We start from the raw sequence: 23483 nt of genomic DNA on the forward strand, positions 1-23483 counted from the left end.
AAAGTTATGACCACAAACATACCCAGAGGCCACTCATGGTTACAGAGATCAAAATAAGACAAATCACAACTAAACAAAGGTACTGAGGATTTATAATTTTCTTGTGTTTTCCAGTCATTTGTTTCATTTTTACCCATACCTAGCAAGTGGTAAGAGCCCAATGTAGGTCAGCTATTAGTAGTTTTATCATCCAGAGGAACAGTAATAATACCTTTTAGGTGTGAGGATAATGCTACTCTAATCTGAATAATCTATGAGTGGCTCTGAAATGCCATGAACACAGGAATTACACAGAGCACACCTTTAAATTGCACACCACATTGCTGAGGTTCACCGTGAGAAATCCTGATGGACCAAGATGGAGCTCTGAGGCAAATTGATCCATAGAGCCCGCTCTCAGCAACACTGGCTGTGTCTGGGATTCACCAGGCACCAGTTCTTGGTTTGAGCATTGGAGGGCAGGAGGAGAAAAGCATTTCTACAGTAAACTGCTACATGTTTGAGCAGAAAACACCACCTAAAGTCAGGGAGGAATATCATACTGAGTACAGTTACTCTAGAGGACTGGTTCTCAACATCCGTAATGCTGCAACCCTTTAATACATTTCCTCAGGATGTGGTGACCCCAGCCATAAAATTATTTCACTGCTACTTCATAACTGTAATTTTACTACAGGTACAAATCATCATGTAAATATCTGATATGCAGGGTATCTGATATGCGACCTCATACAACCCACAGGTTGAGAACCACTGCTCTAGAGGATTGTCTCTCTAGACGCTCATAAATGGAACCCTACATTGTCATTGCCCTCCTGTTCACCACTCTAGCTGGCAGAGAGACCTGGAAGAATGGAGCCAGTAAATGAGGCATGAGACTCATGCAAGAGTCAACTTTATTCAGAGCATCAGACAGTTTATACAGGAAGTCACATGAGTAAAGTGTCCAATCACAAGGGCAAGCTGCGATGGCACATAAACGATAACACGTAACAATGGCACATAACAATAGCCAGTTGTAATGAATAGTCGGAAGTTACTCACTCCTATCTGCTATAACTAGAAGGGGCACAAAAGCATAGTCCAAGAGCATTTCCATGCTTTTGAAGAAACTGAGGCCACAAGACTCTTGTCTTGTCTTCTTACAAGCACTCAGAATTCCCCTCACACAATTCCATTCTTAGACTGTGTTGCTATGCTCCCCCAGATTAGAGGAACAGAAGTGGTTGTGAAGGGCTGTCTTTTCTCTAAAATTTCCTGCTTTTTTTCCTTTTTCTTCTAATGGGAAATGCGGTTTCCCGTATAGCACCCTTCTCTGGGTTGGTAGCATTTGCATATTAACATGCATAAGTCTGCGGTGAGCATTCTTCTTTCACTTGTCGTTATTAGGCATGGAGACAGACTCTTGCCTTAAGGAAGTCTGCCTTCCTTTCCAGCCCTGTCGTCCTGCAGCCTAAAAAGAGGCAGATACAGAGTTACAAGCAGGAGCAGTACAAGGAGGCAGGAAACCCAAATAGTTCTTTGGATAAGGAGGTTAATCCCACCCCTGATACTTGTCAGGGAGGATTTGAGGAGGGTTTCTAGAAAGCATCCAGAGCTGACTGAAGTCCGAGATTCCCTAACCAGCATGATTACACAAAAGGGTACGATATCAGTGCCAGCTGGAGGCCCTTCCATGCTCCTCACCGAAGGCTTGGAGCTGAGGGAGTGTCCTGCAGGGAGCTAGCTGCAGCAGGAGGCAGGAGGAATTAGGAGTTGGCAAGATGCTGAAGTGCACTGTTTAAGATCATGCTTTATTTAGCAGTTAACAAATATAGATTGGATGCCCACCATATGTCAGGCAGAGCTCTGTGTGAGGAGCCTCCCCAGAGCTTTCAGTAAAGAGACAAAGGTCAAAATATTTGTAGTGGAAGGCTGAGGGTGTAGCTCACTGGTAGAACATAAGTTTTGAATGTGAGGCTCTGGGTGTCTCCAAAAAAAGCATACTAGAGGAAAAAATATTATATAATCGTTTCATCATTTAAAAAAGCATGATTTAAAGAACTGTCTGAAATTATATAATACTTCACCCCATTTCACAAAAATGATTATAAAAATATGTCAAGTCTAACCAAATGGCGAGTAGAAATACAAGGGAAAGGTGATGTAGAGAAGGTGGGAGCCTAGTTAAAGACAGCATCCTGTGGTTCTCGCTTTATTTTCAACCATAGAACAATTGAGCTTCAAGCATCCGATCACTGCACGTCAACGGAGAAACACTTCATCTTGTCTTGTGTATTTGAAAGCTCCAAGGAGTCTTGGATCCCATTTTGTAAATCCAGTTTATCATCTCACCTTCCAGTAACTATAATACTTCATCCCATCAGTGCATTGCCTGAGCTTATTGAACATTAGTCCCCAAATACAGTCTGTCTGTGGGAAGCAAAATTTCTGTAAGCCAGATTTCAAAACTAACGTTATTATGGTGTTGATAAAATGTTGAGATCAACTTATGGTAGCCTTCCATGGTAGGCCACTTATACTAACATCAATGTATAGTAGCTTTCCACAGTAGGCCACTTAATCCTAACATCAATTTATAGTAGCTTTCCATGGTAGGCTACTTAGCCTAACATCAACTTGTAGTAACTTTCCATGGTAGGCCACCTATACTGACATCAATGTATAGTAGCTTCCCACAGTAGGCCACTTATTCTAACATCCAGAAACCAAGTCTCATAAAGCTCTTTGCTGATGGGAGCTCCTACTAGCCTCTCAGAGCTGACTATAAAGTTTGGGAGAATTTTTTAAGTTGGCTGTTAAACATAACTGCTGTTAACTATTAATTTTGTGGCTGGATATGTGTACACAATTGGACTCCCAGCCTGTGAAAGGCAGAGACAAGAGGGCTTTAAGCTGGAGGCCAACGGCCTACATATGTCAGCATTGCCCGCCCCCCAAAAAAGATTTTTTTTTAGAGATGGCTCACCCAGTGGTTAAGAGCTCTAGTTGCTCTTCCAGAGGACCCTGGTTCAATTCCCAGCACCTGGATGGCATCTCGCAACTACCCATAACTCCACTCCCAAGAGGATCTGATGCCCTTTTCTGGCCTTCACAGACATCAGGTACACACATGGTACACAAGCATACAGACAGAACAGACACACATTTTGAAAATTATATTATATATACTTAGAATTAAACAAAGTATGTTAAAACAGGCAAAAAATAGTCCAAACTTCTAACTTCCTGGTTCCGGTACTGTATTGTACCATTGGCTGTGTTCTTGGGGTTATTTGTGTATATTATCTCTTTGTGTGACATTGATGCACATGGGTAACTCAGAACTGACCAGTGGAAATATTTATTCTACAGGAATCAGCAAGGGCTATGAATCAGGATTTGACTTGTTTTATAGACCACCTAGACCAGGGCTTCTAAGCTTTTCTACTCATGAGTCTTTTTCACCTGAGACGTTTTTACACAGCCCTGGGTAAATAGGTATATGAAATAGGTACACAAATTAAACATTTGCTGATAATGAAGTTAAAAAAATATTAAAAGTTCTTTGGGTCAGGCAGTGGTGGAACATACCTTTAATCCTAGCACTCAGGAGGCAAAGGCAGGCAGATCTCTGTGAGTTCTTGGTCAGCCCGGACTGCAGAGTGAGTTCCAGAAAAAAAAACTCCTGACTAAACTACACAGAGAAACCCTGTCTTGAAAAAGACAACAACACCAAAAAATTAAAAGTTCTTTGGGATACCTGTGTTTTACCACTAATAAAAGGTCAAAGCAATTTTGCACTCTGACAAGATGGGTGTGCCCATTTGTCTAACACAATGCCACCCAAAGATAAATAATTTGATACTTACATGCAGCAAAATGGTAACCATCATTGTTTCCTGTAATTAAACCTTTATGTTTCTATCAGAGCAGAAGATGTTGCATCGCAGAGTGAAGACCCTGCAGTGTGGAGCACACAGCTGTCTCGGGTCTGAGGCGCTCCATGCAGCCTTCGTTGGCAGGGCGTGGTACGAGAGCATGTGCAGTGCTGAGCTCACATTTCTGTGTTCAAGTTCAAGGCTTCAGAGTGAAGTCAAGCAAGACAGTGTGGGTGGCATTGCTAGAGACACCTTGGATTCATCACACATTGATTTTGAATTAAGTTTTAGCTGTTGTGCGTTTAGAAACCAAATAATAAATGAGCCTCCCACTTTCAGTGACATGACCCCAGGTGGTGTCAAACCCTTAATTTAAGATTCTTTGGTCTGTGCGTAAATGACAGAGAAAATCTGAGTGATGCAGGTTCAGTTAAAAACTGTGTTAATCCAGAGATGGTGATACATGCCTGCAGTACCAGCTACTAAGTATAAGGCTGGCCTCAGTCATATAGCAAGACCCCATTCCAAGGGGGGAAAGAAAACTTAAAAATGTGTTCTGTGTTTAGCCATTCCATGGAGAGAGAAACGATGACATCTTTTTCCAGTATTCAGACGATTGTGCAATTCATCAGAGAACTCACTCCCACCATCGCAAACAAAATTCCCATAAATCTCTTCTTTGTTTCACTGGGATTACTCATTACCGTAAACAGAACTGCCGACCAGCAGCTTCATAGCCACAACACTCATCTGTCACTTCCCTCGGATACATAAGCTCTGCAAGTTCAACGAAAGGATCTGTGAGAGTCCATCACACATTACATTTCCTGTGAAGAGCACCGAACATTCTAGTGTTTCTTGTAAACTGTATGTCCATCCTTAGAGCAAACGTGGACACAATACCATTAGAAGGCTTTTCTGTGTGCACAGACTCTAATCTCCAGGCAAGCCTTCCACTGCCGGGCAGGCTAGACTGCCAGTGTGGTGTCACAATGGCCAAATTGATCCAGGGTGCATTGTGAATAGGGTTTGGCTGTTTGCCATTTTTCACCTTGGCACCTGCTCCTCTCTGCTCTAGAGGTCAGAATGCCCTTCACCTACTCCTTCTTCCCTTTCAAAGGCTTTGCTCTTTCTTTTACTAAAAAAAGAAAAAGAAAAGAATAGCTCCAAAGAAACCAAACCATATAAAGCCAGATACAAATTCAGATGGCTTCAAATACCAGACAGTCTGTGTAGAAAACATTTACACACAAACTTCTACAAATACACAAATGCCAAGAAAATTCTATAGGAAATGTATCCCACCCCAGGCTGCCAGTGAATACCGTGAGTGTAGTCTCTTAGGTGACTAGATGGTGGTTTTGTATGTCAGGATGAAGGTAGGCATTTGAAGACACATACACCAGGCGTGAAACCTAGATTGCCAGTCTAAAGGAGCAAATGACCTCGGACGTAGGACTGAATCTCTCCCCACCTTGGCTTACGTTCACATAACAATAGAGATTATGTTACCCCATACACAGGGTTGCTGTGAGAAACAAATTGAGAAGAGAAAGAGAATAAACACACCAATAAGTAGAAGTTGAATGTTTTCCATTCTTCCCGACCAATAAAGATGCCTAAAGATCAGCTGTGTGGTGGGATTTCAGTCACTAGGATGGTTATCTTGTCAACCCTGTAGGATTTAGAACCCCCGTGGCAACATGCTTCTGGATGAGTCGATGGGAGTGTTCCCAGAAAGATTTCACTGAGCAGAGAAGACCTGCCCTGAGTGTGGGTGGGAGCATGGGTGGGATCAGGTCTCAAACTGTGTGTAAAGGAGAAAGGACTGAGCTCTAGCACTCACCTCCCTCTGCTGCTGTCCCACAGCGCTGTACCTTGCCTTCTGTGCCTTGGTTGACTGATCCCTTCCTTTCTGAAAGTTGCTTTGTCTGAGCCCATCAGGGCAGAAAGGAGGTGATACTTTCTGCATTGGTCAGAGAAGCTTCACGTCACAGTGGGCAGCAGTTAAGGCAGGAAGCCATAGCTATTACATGTGCTGAAAACAAGTGACCGTGAGGGCCCACCCTAGATGACACATGCATGTCACCCTTCCACCAAGGCTCAGGGAACACTGAAGAATGAGGAGCAGAAAGAATGTAAAGAGGATACGGAGAAGTGCTGCGGAATGCTGTCTTCATCACGTGACAGAACGCTTGCACTAGGCCGTGGTTGCTTGTAGATCAAGACAGCCAACATTCCAGCATGGATGAGGAAGAACTCTTAAGGCTTCCCCTAGCTGAGGAGCTGTTGGCAGTTGATGGCTACTGTGGGATGGAGAGTCATTTTTCTTTGGGAGTATGGCCACTGGTAGGTTGTCCATGATGCATCCACACTCATGCTCATATGGATAGCACTAATTGGATTTGGTGGGTTTTATCTTTTTTTTTTCTTAGGCAGAGTAAAATTGGGAAGAGGAGTGTCTCGGGGAGAAGGAGGAAAAGGGGTGTGGGGGTGATACAAACACAATACATTGTATATTTATTATGAAACCTTCAAAGAATAAATTTTAAAAATATTTTTAAATTACACATCTGAAGCCAAGCAGTGGTAGCACACACTTGTAACCCCAGCCCTCAGGAAGAAGAGGCAGGTTCGAGGCCGGCCAGGTCAACATAGTGAGTTCCAAGACAGCCAGGGCTACACAGAAAAACCCTGTTTCGAAACAGAAAAGAGAGAGAGAGAGAACTTTGAACGAGATGGAACTTGGCTGTAGAGCACTTGCCCCGGGTTTAGTGCTCAGTACGGTTGTTTACTTAGTTAATTAGAAACATGGCTCTCGGGATGGGTTTATTCTGAGCGCATCTCTGAGAGCCCATAAAATGCACGTGGTAGGAATTCTATAATATTATTTGTAGTTATATTGGCTCATCCCTAAAAGGATTGCCAGGACGTGGAGCCTACTATACATTGCCAGGCTTTCAATAAACTCCTGATGCGTGATAAATCAATAAAGAGTTATTTCAGATACCTAGCAGCAATGAGAAGTGATTGTGCATTGTATACTGTATCTCTTGATGGGCTCTATAATTAGTTGCTTTTCATATTGATTTCATTTTAATGTTTTGAGATGGGTACATACATATAGATACATGGGAAGATCAATTATGAGCAAGCCAAAAATGTGTTTGGAATATTTCCTAAACATCTTTAAATGCCTTCTCTATCTCTTTGCCTCAGTATTTGACCAATTAAGTCTTAAATTGCTCTGTCCAACCACACAGTCCAGGATTTTTTTTAATGTAATTGCTATAATACAAAGAAGGCATGAGTAAGAAGCAGAAAAATGGGGCTGCCATCCAATCCTTTCAATGAGAAAATTCCCAGAAATGTGGGAAACTGCCGGAAATGCCTGGCTAATGTGACTGGCCATGCAGATTCAGGCTGAAAGCCAGAATGTTCCCACTGTTTTGTGACAACTCCACTCTGAGGAGCAAGGCCAGTGCCTCCAAGCCAGCAGCTGTGAGAGACACACAGGATGCTGCTGTGGCCAGGACAATGCCCAAAGCCGCTTCCTCTCTAGAACTGTGTGCCTTCTTGCTGTGGCATGAGAAGGGTAGACCTTCCGATACTTGGCATCACTGGATTGCCACCTCCTGGAGGCAGCACTTAGAGGATCCTTGTATCCATCTATCTGCTGCCTTACACAGCCCTTGTGCCTAGGCCCCCAAGGGGACACCCCATGATGCTGGACCAGATGTCAATAGCTTCCAATCCCAGTTATTACCATTCTAAATAGGTTACTCGAAGTAGAAGTTGGAAACAGCATTTGAACTGCAGCTTGCCTTTGCATATCTTCCCCCACAGACTGGAAAGCACAGCACTTAGCTGGACTTCTCTCAATTGAGCCCGAGGCCCCTCAGGATGTAGAGGAATCTGGTCCAGGAGGAATTTGTGACGTGTGGACACTTTAGGTGCTTTCTGCTTCCGTTCTGGTGTGGGGTGCTGTGACAAGCAGGAAGTTCGGTCCTTACTGTTAAAAGAACCCTTTACCAAGAATGCTGGAACACAGCCACTTCCTCCATCCTTCTTAAGAAAAAAAAGCTGGAACACAAATCACCCCAACAGCTGCATTCTCGAGATGCTTAAGATGATGTTCACCTTTTCACAAGACTGAGTGTCTGAGAAGGAGAAAGTCTGTTGGTTGGCCTTGCCTTTGCATGGTCCCTGGGAGCCTGGGCCCTTTGAAGAGCTGCCCTACCAGGGTGGACAGTGTAAGCTTACCTGTGGTACACACACACACACACACACACACACACACACACACACACACACACGAATGAGTGCACACACCCACACACATGCAAGGCATGAAGAGATGTGATCCCTGAACCTTCTCTAAGTTCCCTGAACAGCAAATTCACTGCATTGCGTGTGTACATGTGCCTCCCACACCCAGTAGCTGTGAGTAAACGGCAAACCATCTCACCCTTCAGACAATAACAGCTCGCAAACAATGAGAAGGAACGGGCTCAGACAGGAAAGAGGAAACCTGGTCCTCAGCTAACGTGGCAGAAATTCTTCATGTCTAGAATAAGCGCCTTTGGCTTTTCCGTGAAGAAGAAGAGTTGTTTGTTGTCTACAGCTACCTTTCCGAAGCCCTTTAGAAAGACAGACTACGGAGCTTTTGTTTGTACTTTGAGCTGAACAACGCTGTTCACAGCTCCATAGCCTGTTCATTATTAAAAGTCATTTCTTACGGCACGGTTTATAATTTGCCACAAAACGATAACCAAGGAGGCCTTGATAAATTAATTGGAAGGCTTCTCCTGAGGTAGCTCTAGTGGTTTTGTTAGGGCGTTTATTTTAAGAATAACTCTCAGCAGAATTTATCAGTAAATTGCTTCATATATCTTCAGCATTAAATTATTTCCCCATTAAGAAAATTATTCTTTTCTTCCCATAATGAAAGAAAAATGAAACTATCTTCAAACTATTCTGGTTTGGCTTGTGACTCTTATGTCAGTAATTTCTGGAATGCCCCCCTCAGAATCCAGAATGCATAAAGCTCAGGAAAAAGTTATGAGGAAGAGTGAGGAAAAGCAGATTAGAATTTCAAATAAATGCCATCAACTCTAGAAAACTGAAGTAAAGGCCAGAGAAGAGAGGACTGCTCCCTGAGGAAGCTGATGTGGGGGAGGGACGGGACAGGAAGGAAGTCTAGTCTCTCTCCTTGGCACTTCCTGAAGTCCACAACCTCGGAGACTGCAGTGTGTTCCCTCACTGCTACACGAGGAATGAGCACTGAAAATGATCTTTCTGCCCTGTAGTCACCCTGGGGCACTCGGGAGTCCCGTGGACGGGTGGGAGATCTGCCCACCCCGCTCAAGTGGAGAGGAGATCAAGTGAGAGCCCGGATATGTAGTCTAGCCCTGCTTCTTTCTCCTTCAGTTCATCTTGTGTTTTCTTTTCCTGTGGATAGATAGTGCGATGAGCCATCTGTTTACCAAGAGTTAAACTACAAAGCAAAAGAGGTTGGAGCACCCTACCTCAATGTATTCAGCCAAAACCTGCTCATGGTTCTCCCTGATACTCAGGGAATTAAGTCAGTGAGCAAGGCGGATTTTCTGGGTTTTGTTTATTTGTGTCTAGGCTTGACTAGGTAGCAGTGACCGTCACATGATATCTTTTATGGATCTCTTTGAGGTCTCCTGTCACTGGACCTCTCTCTAGTAATCTTTGGTGTTGTCTCAGCTGTGAAGGTTAAGAAAAGACAGAGTCAGATGGCTAAGAAAGATCTTTTTAGTAGTACAGAATTTGTTTAAATCTCAAAATGGATCAAAGACTCCAGTGTAAGACCCACAACTTCATAACTTCTAGAAGAAAACATGGGCGGCACTTCAAATACGGGCACAGGCTAAGGGAATTCTTCGGCTCATCAAAAAGAAAAGAGGCAGGAAAGGAGGAGGAAGAGTAGTTGGAAAGAGAAAGGAGGTCAGCAGGAGCGGACAGCACACGAGGAGGTAATGGGGGTGGTGAGCGTGACTAAAATATAGTATTTACATGCATAGACATGTCACAGAGAAATTCCTTATTACATCTACTGAATGCTGATAAAACATTAAAATACAAGTTTTGAGACTAAATAATAAGTGTCAAGTGTTTATCCCAGTGCCCCACCTTATTCTCAGTGCAGTGTAACCACCTACTTAAAACCGTGATGTCCTAGAAACCTGGGCATTGACTCTAATGTACACAGAGAGGCAAATTTTGTGTGTTGTGCATGTTTATGGCCACTCTTAATGACCGTTCTGATGGTTGTAATGATCTGTCTTCACTAAGGCCGGGGCAGCCATGTTTTCTCAGCTCTGAATGTCATCAAACCTCCAGCCAGACTTTCTGCACCTGACCATTTTATGTACTGTTGGTATGTCTTGGGAGCATAAACCAAAGTACAGATTAGTTTCAAACCTTAACTACAGAAATAATCACAAGCTTTAAGAGAACGAGAACACTTGGTTTTCTTCTTCTGGTTCCGGGTGACCAGAGGTGATCCAGGATATGGCGTGATTTAAAGCAACCCTTCCAGGTCTGTGTCCCATCCTATGCCTTCCTCCGTGTGAGTGTGGGAAGCTCCACTTAAGCCTGCTTTGTCTGTCTTTATAGATCATGCAACAAATGAGTGACCATCGCTATGACAAGCTCACCGTGCCTGACGACATGGCCGCCAACTGTATATATCTAAATATCCCTAACAAAGGGCACGTCTTACTGCATCGAACCCCAGAAGAATACCCAGAGAGTGCAAAGGTAAAAGCACCACCTCTGCTAGCCTCTCTGAGGACCTTCTCATGGCGCTCCATGAGACCAAAAAGGACGTCCATTTTGCTATACATATCAAAACCCTGAGACAGCAGGAAGGATCGTGGAAAGCAGAGGAACTGCTTGTTTACTTCTTCTCCATGCCGTTGGTCAGCCGTACGTACACAGTGTGGGATGCTGCTGCTGCTGCCTGCCAGTCAGGTTGTTCAGATAAGAGCTCCGAGGGTTGTGGAGATAGCTTAACAGGTGCAGTTCTGGCTTCTGGCTTCACAAGCACAAAGCCCTGAGTGGAATCCTCAGCACTGTGCACAAGCAAGGTGTGGTGACACACACCTGTGATCCTCTCACTTGAGGCGTAGGAGGCAGAGGATTAGAAGTTTAAGCCCGACCTCAGCTATACCGTGAGAGTTTGAGGTTAACCTGGGCTACACAAGACCCTGTCTCAAAAAATAAAAATGAAAAAAAAAAAAGAACTCCCCCTAAATCTATGCTCCGGCTCCCAGTATGCATCCAGCGGGAGCTACCTTAAGCAGAGAGTCACTTGCTTCTCAAGGCAGAGGAGCAGAAATGGGTTTTGAAAAGAGGGGACCACACTTCCTAGTGGTAGGAAGATAGAGCAGGAAGGTAATCAGCCAACCAGCGTCTCTGGACTGGATTTTTCTTCCTCCACTAAGGAAATCGCCCTTTTCTCAGGGCAGTCTTCCGTCTCATTACTTTTCCCTGTTTCATCATGGAGTACATAACCAGCTTAGTCACTGAGTCTTCAGGGTCTCTAACTTCTAGACATTCTGAGATCATCTCTGTGCAGAACAATATGGCATTCATAACAAATACTATAGAAGAACATTCAGTGATCATTGACACTGTTTTTTGTGTCCTATGCCTTGAAAATACTGCACATTGTTTTATGCTATTGGCTTGTGAGTATGTACATGTGTGTGCGCACATGTATGTGGGTGTATGTATACATGTGTGTGTGTGTGCGCGCGCGCACGCGCATATGTGGAAGGCTAAGGACAACTTGATCTCACCTCGGGGACCACCTCCTTTTTGCTTATGTTTGTTATTTTTGTTTCTTTGGTTTTGTTTTTTGAGACAGAGTCTCTCCCAGGTCTAGAACTCACCAAGTAAGCTAGGCTGCCTGGCCAGCAGCCCTGGGATCAGGCCGCAGGTCTCCACTGTCCCCGTGCTAAGGTTACAGATGCGCATCCCCACACCCAGTTCCTTCGACACGCGTTCCTGGCAAAGGTCCTCGTGCCTGAACTGTTTCTCCAGCCCTCGCTCTGTTTTGCGTCGGCAGGACTGTATTAGACCAGGTTCATCCTCTAATCGAGGTCACTCTGTTAGTACAGGAAAAGAGGCTTGGGGGAATGCAGAGGACTGTTTTGTCCTCTTCCCATAGCAGAAGTGTAAACCTAAAGAAAATACAGGACTCCCAACCCCAGACAAGGACTAAAGTAGCTCCTGGATGAACAGTGCATCTTAACCCTCTTATGTGCTGGGGTTGTTAACAATGCAGGTTCCAGGGCCCCCAGCCTAGAATCTGCAATATGAGCAAGCTGCAAGTCCACACAGCCTACTTTGAGGGCCTCATGCCTCCTCCGCCTCACTAATCACCTAGCAACCGAATGTCATTAACTGCCTCTCCGTTCAGCCCTGTGTCCATCAACAGTAGAACAACGTCAGTAACACCCTTGTTCACCAAGGGCCTTTCTGGGTCAGACACTGTGCTGTGTGCCTTACACATTGTCTTTAGTCCCTGTGACTGCCCTGTAGAAGTGGTGAACAAGCTCAGGAGGGATGTCACTTCACGGAAATGGCAGTAGCAAGTTGGGGGACTGGATGTGGTGCCAGGTGGCTCCCGCACTCTAACAGGCGTGGCTGAATTTTAAGGTACATGGTGTTTCTGAAAGAATCAGGGCAGCTTGTTTTTTAAGCGGCGTTTTCAAGTAATTTTATTTTTTTAAGTGTGTTTTTGATCACAGGAAAAAAATCTGTGGACTGTTAATTAGATGTTTTGACACGTACTTTCCATTACGGTTGAAAGATGCTATAAAATTCACACCTTTAATTTAAACCCAGTGTGCCCGGCAGTGCGAACTTCACTTACATGCTGTCGCAGTCTTCTAGTCGAGTTGGTAAGGAGAGGATCGTGAAGGTGTAGTTAAGAGTGCATTAAAGTGACGGGAGGGAGGGGCGTTCAAACTAAGCACACAGCCACGGGGTTTTGATTATCACGTAATCGAGGAACGGCAGCGGCAGCGTAAAGGCAGCTCTAGCAACAGCCATGTTGGCCGCCCGTCCCTCACCCTGAAGTTAAAGCAGAGACTCAGCGGTCAACCATCTGTGGGGTAGGACCGTGGACACGTGGACTTGAGCTCAAATGACGGAGAAGCATAGATGTAGAGACTGAGTTCGTCCTCTGCCCGAGAGTGGTGACACAGACCGGGCTCTGACCCTCTCCCTCCCTTTCCCTCTTGATCCCCTGTGTCTGCAGGTCTACGAGAAGCTGAAGGACCATCTGCTGATCCCTGTGAGCAATTCGGAAATGGAAAAGGTGGACGGTTTGCTCACCTGCTCTTCCATTTTTATTAACAAGAAGACAGACTCCTGAGCAGCAGAGCCGCTCCCCGGTGGCCAGCGAGGTGGCCCAGGCCAGGCTGATGACTCTGCCCCTCTCCTCTTGTTTTCCTTGACAATCTCCTGTGCCACTGTGCTACTAACTCTTGTTTACAGACAACAAAATTAATTACGATTTTAACTGCTTCATTTTCCACACCCTCCTTCACCTCACGGTGGTACCTAACCTGTGGATTACTAAATGAATTAAGCAACCTAGAAAATCCAGAACTAACGAATTATTGAAATGTGATAAATAGTGTGGAAACACTCAGTTCGGTGTTTGTGTTATTAGTGTGGAAATAGTTTAGTTGCAGGGTATTCTAAACACTATCTTCCTGATCAGCAAGGTGAGCAGGGACTTTTTTTCTTCCCCGTATCATGAATCACATTTAGTTCCTGTGAAATTCCCTGGCCCATAGGTTTTTCCCATTCCCCTCTCTTCTAAACTTTAAAAACCCTTTCTTCCTGGGCCTTTCTTTGGCCTTCCCCTTCTTCCGCAGGCACCTTGACCTTGGACTTACCCAAGGTCTTGCGTTCTGGCTGGACCGTCCTGAAGGTCCACCCCATGTCACTGTGCACTCCTTCCCCTCTGCCCAACGGCCACGTTTCCAGCACCACCAGCCCGCCCTCCCCCTAAAGAAGCACAGTGCGTCCTCAGCAGAACTGTGGCCAGCAGCAGAGTGGCTGGTTGGGGAATGGGGACCTCACAGAGACACATCCTGATAGGGTTTGCACCAACCGGAATGCTCTAAGAGACAGTTACCACACCTAGGGAGGTAAATTCAGCTGCAAGTGGTTGGTATGGGTTGTTAGATCAAGAAGCCTGGAAAAACCCCGAGGGCACATCTTAGAAAGACTGAGTCACATGCTGTGAATTTGCCTCATGACTGGTTCTATAGGAGCATGGAAGAAAGTCTTTCTCTACCCCACCCCACCCCCCTTTTCAGCTTCTTTCTGACTCACCTTGTATCTACCCCCTTAGAATCATCATGATCTTGAAAAGTCATTTCCTTCAAAAGAGGCATGGCATCTGAAATGATTGTTGATGGTCTATTAAGAGTCAGAGGGAGCTGCCTCCACCCATGGTCTAGGAGCACAATCAGGAAATGGTTCCTAAAGTCAACCTCAAACAATGTATTAGTCTCCTTTGAAATATCCATGAATGTCTACTGTGGAATTTGGCTGAACGTTCTTTCCTCTCTAGCCTTCAAATTACACAACTTTCAGCTCTTATAAGGCTGAAACAGGTCTCTTACAAAGAACAATGTCACACCAAAGGAAGAGAGCATTCCTTTCCTTAACATTGGAAGAATCAGGCCAGGAGTATGGTACTTTACAAGGAACGGTGGTGACCCAACCAGGCACATCATCAAACTTCTGGTCACTTCTACCTTGGCCGTGTAGCCTAAGTTTGTCATTCAATATGTAAAGCTGGGAAGACAAAGAAAGACCACTTCAGACCTCCCTCTCCTCTCCTCTCTTTGTGACCAGTGTTCTTATCTTGATGAGCAACAGAGAATTGCCTTTACTGCATTCCCCCTCAGCCGATGGAAGTGAGTAACCCCTGTGAAAATCAAGACATCATTCACCACTCATTTATTTCTCTTTTACATTTATTTGACAACTTTCTGAAGACGTCTGGTCCATCTCTTTCTTGTTGCCTAACTTTACACTGATATCACATGCAAATATCTAAGTACATCCTGTGAATGAACCATATCTTGGTCACTATCATATTTCAAAACATCTCATCATGGGTGAATAATATGTTTTTTTCCAGGGTGAATGAATATGAACCACATGCCCGAGTTAATAAAGAAAAATTCTTCTCAGCAATTATGGTTGCCTCTTGAGATTAAATTTGGCTCTACACTGGCAAAAAGCAGAGATTCTCCCTGTGAGAGGTGACCATCTCAAAACCAACCACAGGAAACCAACTGGCTGAGCCAGTGTGAGCTGACCTAACCCACTTGGGATTGTCACGAGTGTTCTTCTGTCATCCTGGTTACAGGACGTTCAGTTGTGTAGTCGGTTACACGTGAATAGGTTTTCACTGGGACGGTTTCTTCTACCAAAGGTGGTTTTCCATCCCCTGTCGTCGGCTCCCTCTTTCCTTGTCCGTTTTGAGAAATCGTTCAGAAGCAGTGCCTCTCCCCCATCTCAGTCTGCTCTGTTCCATCACAAATTGGGCTGGCTACTTCAATGACAAGAAAATTCAAAATACTTGCAGCACAGTAGCTTTGCTTCTTTGATGTGCTCCTCAGTGTGATGTTATCTCTGAAGAGAGAAGACACCATTACCCAGGTTCCCCTCTTGTCCATTGTGACTTACAAAGATGGAAACACTAACAAAAAATTGCTTTTTGGCGTTATAGAGACATGAGGAACTATATTTAAGTCAGTATAAGTCGAGTTAGAATTATTGAGTCAGTATGATTTGGTTTAATGAGAAGATCTAGAAGGAACCTATTATTTGGCACTACATCTCTAACTGTGGTGGGTTGCTATAGGAATCCGTGGCAGATCTCTCTACAGTGTGTTAATTGCTCCTGAGTGCTACTAGGGACCAGTTACTAAGGCTGTCACCTCTCCGTCTCTAAGAAGGGAAAATAGAATAGTCTACTGTAACAGTGTGGCTGATGTAGGGTTGCATGTCAGTCCTTGTAATTATTCGCTCTTTAACATGCTACAGAATCCAGAGTTCCGTGGCGTGTGACGTCTGTGCTTTTTATCTTCTTGCTTGTCATCTTCTGGGCAATGTATGGTTTTCCAGTCTGTGTGCCAACGCTAGCCATGCCTCCCACAGCCCGTTAATCCAGAGGAGTTGTGCACCAATACTAGTGTCCTGCTGCCCACTCCTGATGTATACCAGTCACGACAGAATAAAGTGTGAGTTGTGCTGTGCCCAGTGCTGTCCGTGTCTTCTTTTCCCATGCTGTGACATTCAGTTTGTGGCTAAGCTTGATGCTTTCTCTTTGTTTGTTCATGGTGGGAAATAAAAGGGAGTGGCAAGAGGAAGGAAGGGAGAGAGAGGAGAAGATAGAGGAGTGATGTGGCCAAAGCACACGATATACTTACAAGAAAATGTCTTTATGAAACCCAGCTCTGTGAACAGTGAATATACAGCAATAAAATTGCTCTGAAATGAGTTTTGTTTTTCATTTGCCTTACAGTAATCATTTTAAGGAAGCTTGAAGGTTATTTTTTATGAGGCTTTTGTATTCCAATAACTTTTTTTAATCTGAAAGAGCTGTGTTTTATTAAAAAAAAATAACTGTAGAAATAAAATCCAAGCAATACAAAAAATACTATTAAAAAAAGTAAAGATGAGGTAACGAAATAGCTCAGCAGTTCAAGGAACTCACCACAGAAGCCTGAAAACAGAATCTGACCCCCAAGATCCATGTAGAAGAAGAGAACGGACCCCACAAGTTGTCATCTGATGACCACACTTGCAAGGTGGCGTGCACATCCCCATCCATGTACTCACACAAATACGGTGCTAATAATAAGATATGTTTAAAATTTTAAAGACAGACTACCCCAAATTTCATCACCCATAGGTAACTACTGTTAACATTTCAGAAGATACCACACATTTATGAATGGATGTTAATGTAAATTTTGAATACTTTAACATCCTTGTAATGTTCTGGAGTCTTCTTTGCTCAGCAATAGATTAAAGGCCTCTTTAGACCTCAGTAAGGCACATGTATATCATCCGCTGTAACATCCCCCAATGTTTTCCACAGTACAGTTACAGAATGACTCTTTCTAAATGACATCTTTAGCTCACACACATCTGGTATGTTCACATTGTTATTAGCGCTCATCAGATTGTCAAAATTTGCCACTTAGAAGCTTCCACACAGCCCTGGAGTTAGTTCAGTCCTGTTATATGGGATGCTACATGGCAGTACTCACCAGATATGCAAAGCAGTCCTCGATCTCCTTGGGGGCGGTGGTTGATCTGCTCATACCTTCTCCATTGATGTACTTACGTGAATGCTCTACTATTTAGGTTGACATTGACATTTCCAATAGGCATAAAATTTGCTCATGCCAGGTACCATCTCAGCAAACCTGCTCTTGACCCAACAGGAAATGAACCCCACCCGCACTGAGTGCCAGAGTCCAGATCTCCTCACCCAGGGAAAGGGGGTTCTCTCTATGGGAAGCCTGCATAGCAAGGACTCCCTAACTGATCTCGCTCGAAGCTTTTCAAGTGAACAAATACCTTCTCACAATAAGCTGCAATTCTAGAAATGGGAAGGTACTGAAGAATCCTAGCCAATAGTGATTTTAGACAAGTGAGCACACACTCAGGAAGTGTCTACCCTTGCCAGGCCCTCAGCCACGGTCCCTGTCTTCTGAGAGCTGCCTGCATGGAAGGGGCAAGGAGGTAAGACCTCAAGTGCACAGATTTCCAGATTGAACAGCAGGCACCATAAGAACCATTAAAGAACAAGGAGTTGGCCTTGCGGCGGTGGCGCAGGCCTTTAATCCCAGCACTCGGGAGGCAGAGCCAGGCGGATCTTTGCGAGTTCGAGGCCAGCCTGGTCCACAGAGCGAGATCCAGGACAGGCACCAAAACTACACAGAGAAACCCTGTCTCGAAAAACCAAAAAAAAAAAAAAAAAAAAAAAAAAGGACAAGGGGTTGTTGATGGTGACTTTACTGGGTGTTTCCAGGTCTTGTTCAGAAAAGTGATGATGTGCACATGAATAGGAAAAGGCAAAGATTTTTCTTTATTCAAAAGCAAAATAAAAGTACAAGCCAGATACATTATCAGAGACCAGCAGGATATCTGAGCTGGAGTGGCAAATAGCACCAGGTTACTATGTGAGACTTTCTTTTACGGGTCCAAGAGGAAGAAGATGTGGTTGCTAAGGAGCAAGGCATGACGACTTCATGTTTTGACTGACAGAGTTGTGTTACATAAGGATGCAACTTATTTCATGACTTACAATGAGGTTTACAAGCAGTTCATGGTTCTCTGCAAGCAGAGGGCCCAGGCTCATGCGCACAGGTCCAGCCGAGGGAGGTCCTAGACTGATACGCCATTGCTGCACTTCCTTTCCTCATTGTTGAACTTCCCAGGCTGGGGAGAGCCAGAAGACTCTAGGGAGAGCCAGAGTCTGCTCTGGCTTCAGCCGGTTGATGCGGGAGCACCAGGGCTCCAAGCTGAAGGAACAGCTTGAGCAGAAGCACAGTGGGAGCACATGGTGTTCACTCCAGAAGCAGGTGCTCCTTATATGTGTCACATTGCCTGTGCTCTCGAGAGGGAGAGTCACAGCTCCTGCCTTCTTGAAGATGGCATGCAGCAAAAGACAAGGAAGACAAGCACTAAAGGCACAAGAGGAGTGATGGGCATGGCGAAAGGGTACCCAGGAGCCTGAAGAGCTGGCTCAGCGGTTACGAGCACTGGCTACTCTTCAACAGGATCCAGGTTCAATTCCTAGTACCCACATGGTGTCTCAATGTCTGTAACTCCAGTCTCAGGGGATCCAGTGCCCTCTGGCCTATGCAGGTACTATATGCGCGTGGTGCAGAGAGATACGCATGGTTCACAGACACATATCCAAGCAAAACACCCATAGACATGCAAAAGGTAAATAAGCTGAAAGAGTATGCAGGACAGTGGGGTCAAGCAAGTAGATCTATCTGGCTAAAATTGATAAACATAAGAGCATGGTGAGACAGCACAGGACGGGATGTCAAGGGCCCTGCAGACTGAGGTCCAGGACTTGGACAGCGCTTGTCGGTCTGTTAGGGTTCCCCCAGGACATTTGTGTCACCCAGTCATAGTGGAGCTTGACAACCGGAAACTGAGAGAGACTGATGCTTCTCTCTGTTTGGTTTCCCCACGTTTGGTTTATTTCAACATTTCTTCTTACTATCCGAGTGGAGCCTGAAAGCCAAGCAATTAACTCTTCCCCCGTTTGCGCTCCTGAAAAAAAATAAAAATAAAAAGATTAATAACATCTGCCTCCCGACTCCAAAGGGACATTTTCAATGCAAATGAGATAAGGGAACCAAGGGCTTCTTTGGAAGGAAGGTATAATATAAATAACATTAGCATCATCATTATCCTCATTAACTCCTATCACCGCATGTTTGGATCCCATCAAAATGTCAACTTCTATTTGAAACATCAATCAACCACTCCAGAAATAACTGGGGATTTTCATCGTTGATGCTGCCAAACTGACCTGACAGCTTGTATGGTGAATTCACAGGTGTCCTTGGCATAGGATGTGACGGCTCCATCCCCCTGTTCCACTAGAGAAGTTGGAATGTTCCTATCTCCTTCCCGCTACAAGCCAATATTTCCAATGTAGGGAAAGCTGGGTTACTTTTAGCACATGGTATCTGGGTTTATCGGCTGTTAGAGACCATTGAGCTGCCAAGTATGCTATTGTCACTATAAATAAAGGAAAGACTCAAAGGACTATGCCAGGGAGACACTTGGTAGCACACAGCCTAGGCTGCCTTGTGACATGAAAGCCGCGGCACATTGCTAGGTGTTGGAAAGCCCCCTCTATTTATACATAGATCCTTCATTTCCTTTATTTTAAGTTCAAAGTGCTTTGGTGTGTTAACATGGGCCTAAGAAGGCAGTTTGCTTTTCCCTAGCCAGGTTTGTTTGTTTGTTTGTTTGTTTGTTGAGTTTGAGATAAAAGACAAATTCAAACAGTATATATTTAAGTTTTATAACTTCATATTTTGGTGTACATATAAATTATAAAATAATTACATAATATAGTTGCCACTTTCTCTATGTAGAATGTTTAAAATCTTTCATTTTTTTCATAATTTCAAGTATGCAGTGCAGTATTGTTAGCTGTCACCCTATGGCTGATGTCAGCTGTCACCCTATGGTTGATGTCAGCTGTGGCCCTATGGCTGATGTTAGCTGTCACCCTATGGCTGATGTTAGCTGTGACCCTATGGCTGATGTTAGCTGTCACCCTATGGCTGATGTTAGCTGTGACCCTATGGCTGATGTTAGCTGTCACCCTATGGCTGATGTTAGCTGTGACCCAATGGCTGATGTTAGCTGTGATCCTATGGCTGATGTTAGCTGTGATCCTGTGGCTAATATAGAACTTGTTCATCTCATGTATCTGAAATTTGTACCTCTTGACCCACATCATCAATTGGTCCTTTAACAATTTCTCCCTTTAAAGGTAGTTTTATGTACCTACTCATGGACAAAAAAGCTTACTAATAGAAATTGGAGCTCTCCCCTAAGAGGACAGCTATCTCCAAAATATAATCAGAATACTACATGTTGTGTGTTGAAATGCCCTCTACCCCAGCAAAGTACAATAACTGCTTATTCCACACTGGTCCCAGAAAAAGTTCAGACAGCAAACAAGTTCTATTCCAAGCAAGAGCTCAGCTCTGTAGAAACGTTAGCTTTATTACTTCTGGAAGGAGTTTGTGGAACAAACACTGATTCATGTGCCCAACAGAGGTTCAAAATTCCAGGGCAGGACGTGGACAAATCATGGATTTTGTTTGCTGGGGACCCAGATGAGTACATAAGATCCTCTAGGCGAGCACCAGGACAGAAACATCAGGCCTTCTTTCTTGTGCTTTCTTTTGGCTTAAAAATAATGGGAAGACAGAGAGAACATTGTTACCAGGGCAAGCTCTCTCCCACTTGTGACTGCAGTACTCAGGAGCTAAAAGTGGAAGAATCACACTGGGTTCCAGGCCAGCCTGGGCTACCTAGTAAGAACCTACCTTTTAAATAAATTAATTTTAAAGTTAATTTTAAAAAAGGGTGAATTTTTAAAATGGAGTCCAGTAGGAAATGGAATTAACTAACTTCAAAGACGAGTATAACAGTAACTTGGAAGAGAGTTTCATGAAGATCTTGTTCAGAGGTCTAAATGCTGAAGACTATACAAAGGCTGAATGAGACACCCCAATCCAGCCACCTGCAGCCCTCCTCCTAGGCTCAGCAGGGCAAGCACAGGAGATGGTGCAGGACCAGAAGGCAAGTCTGGAACACAGCAGACTCCCAAGCAGAGAAGACACAGGGCAGCCCCTCTGTTGCCGAGCTCTGATCTACTGCTCACTCCATTGGCTGCAAGAGGCTACTGAGAGGGTGCAGGTGATGATTCAGGGGGCCAGCCTCCCACAACAAAGAGCTGGCAGAGACAAGCAAGAGGGAGCTGGAGAGGTCAGAGGACATCCTCACCGAGCTATGATGAAAAACAAGCCTGTCTCCGGGAGGGGGTGTGAGGTGGCGCATTGCCAATACTGTCTCACAAGCTGGCATTTAAATCCTAATTCTTGGCACTGTTCTGGGCTGCAGGCCTGTTCTGTGCCTGGGTCCTCCTTCACTCAGTATCAGAAAATGACTGTATCCAAATCAGCCGCAGAGCACAGTGTGGGTGGCCTGGGAGTGAGAGATCACCCCGTCCCAGACCCGCAAGTCCCGCCTCTCTGTAATGAGCACTCTGTTAATTCTATACTTAGGAGCACCTCGTGGGCACTTGGTTCCAAACATCAGGTTGCCATTTTGCAGCTGTTTCCAGGACACACGAAGTTGTTTAAAATTCTGAAGTGCCTACCTTTTTCGTTTGACTTCCTGTTTAGACATCCAGCCGGTGTGGATGGAAAACTAGCTGTTTTGGTTTTATGTGGTCATATTACTCATGGGGATACTAGTTTAAAATCAGTGAGGTCCCTGTCATTGGGGTGTCCATGAGCAGACAGAAGACCCATGAGCGAGAGTGGCGGTAGAGAGTGTTCCAGGCAGTAACACTGGACATGGGCAGCATGAACACCAGCAGAGTGGAGTCCATAGTTAGGCCCTAGGTGACTTTCCAGTCCCCTCTATCACCTCAGACTTCCAAACAGACACACACTGTCTTCATCTAGCAAATGACAATATTAAGGCCTCTACACTCGGCCTGCAGTATAAGAATCCACTTTTGAGGGAGAAATGATAAAAATTACTTCTAAAGAGAAAAACAGCATCTCAAGGCACTGATAGTAGTCATGAATAGATAGACCAAATGTTTCTTTAGCTGCAGAGTGCTTGCCTAGCGGGTGTACACCCCCGGGTATGACCTCCAATAGAGAATGACAGGGAGGGAGGAAAGGAAGAAGAGAGAGAGAGGAGGAGAGGAAAATGAAAAGGAGAGAGGGCAGGAGGGATGAAAAGGCAGGTGAGGTCGGTGAGCAACTGTGGGATTTGAACCAGCGCCCACACCCTTCCTTCCCCGCTCCCAGTTCAATGAGACAGAACCCCATTGCAACCTGACAGAGTAAGGAACCAGGCTCTCTCAGGATCACACAGCTCCCCAGGTGAAGTTTGTCCTCCAGAAGAGGGGCAAGATGTGAGTGTTGCCCTGGTCCCAGCCCAGGAAAGTGTAGTCTGGAGATGGGGGGATGGTCTTCCTTCACCCAACCCCCTCCAGTAGGGTGGAGGCTGGGCTTTGAGGGAATGGCACTAATAAGAACTGAGGTATCCTTGAACATCTTTGCCCTGCTGGCAAGCAAAAAATTCCTGCCTGAGTCTACCGACTGACCTCCTTCAGCACTCAGCAACAAAACCAGAGTGTCAGAGAACACTGGATGGTTCTTCCTGACACACCCCATTCCCCACCCCACCCCTGTCCAGCTCAGACATTTTGTCTAGCAGAAGAACCGTAAGAAGGAGTTCAGACCTTTTCTAAAGAACAACTGAGTTCATTTGCAACAGAGTGAGCAGCAGTCAAACCACCTCTGTTTGCAGATCATGCACTCCTTATCCAGAAGATCCTCAGGAACTGGTGAAAAAGTATTAAAAATAGCAATTGAGCTCAGCGTGTTAGGATGCAAGACCAGTATTTAAATGAGTCAGTGGTGTTCCTCTGCACTCAGGATGAACAGACACACTCGTAAGAGGACAGTTCCACTTGGAACAGAGTTAGAAAGATTAACCGATTAATCCAAGCAGGATAAAACATATTCTCTGAGAACAGCATGGCATTGCTGAAAGAAATGAAGGAACTAAACAAATGGAAAGACCTCTCCTGGGGTTAAAGAAGGTTAAGCTCTCACATGGGTGCTGGGGATTGAACCTGGGTCTTCTGCTAAGAGCCATCTCTCCAACCTTGAAAATTGGAACTTTTGGTAAATTCTGTAGAAGCACGAGGGTCCCTAAACAGCCAAAACATTATTGAAATAGTGGGGGTGG

The 23483-nt window shown here is 44.8% G+C and overlaps 1 protein-coding gene and 1 long non-coding RNA gene across 3 annotated transcripts in view; one reads left to right on the top strand and one right to left on the bottom strand.

Moving 5' to 3' along the window:
• Ddah1 (dimethylarginine dimethylaminohydrolase 1) overlaps nucleotides 1-16186 on the top strand; it is a 128721-nt gene extending 112535 nt beyond the window's left edge. For both annotated transcript variants that reach the window (XM_028876887.2, XM_037207173.1), the window contains exons 5-6: nucleotides 10506-10649; nucleotides 13159-16186. In XM_028876887.2, coding sequence (XP_028732720.1) covers nucleotides 10506-10649; nucleotides 13159-13275 — 261 coding nt within the window. In that variant the 3' untranslated portion in view covers nucleotides 13276-16186. The remainder of the gene's footprint in view (nucleotides 1-10505; nucleotides 10650-13158) is intronic.
• Nucleotides 867-5792, bottom strand: LOC119088234. Its single transcript, XR_005091863.1, has 3 exons — nucleotides 5707-5792; nucleotides 3852-4637; nucleotides 867-1453 (listed from the first exon to the last, which is right to left on the bottom strand). It is a non-coding gene; the product is annotated as an uncharacterized LOC119088234 (long non-coding RNA).
• Nucleotides 16187-23483: the final 7297 nt, after the last annotated feature.

This window comes from Peromyscus leucopus, chromosome 6, assembly GCF_004664715.2.
Source record: "Peromyscus leucopus breed LL Stock chromosome 6, UCI_PerLeu_2.1, whole genome shotgun sequence".
Taxonomy (NCBI): domain Eukaryota; kingdom Metazoa; phylum Chordata; class Mammalia; order Rodentia; family Cricetidae; genus Peromyscus; species Peromyscus leucopus.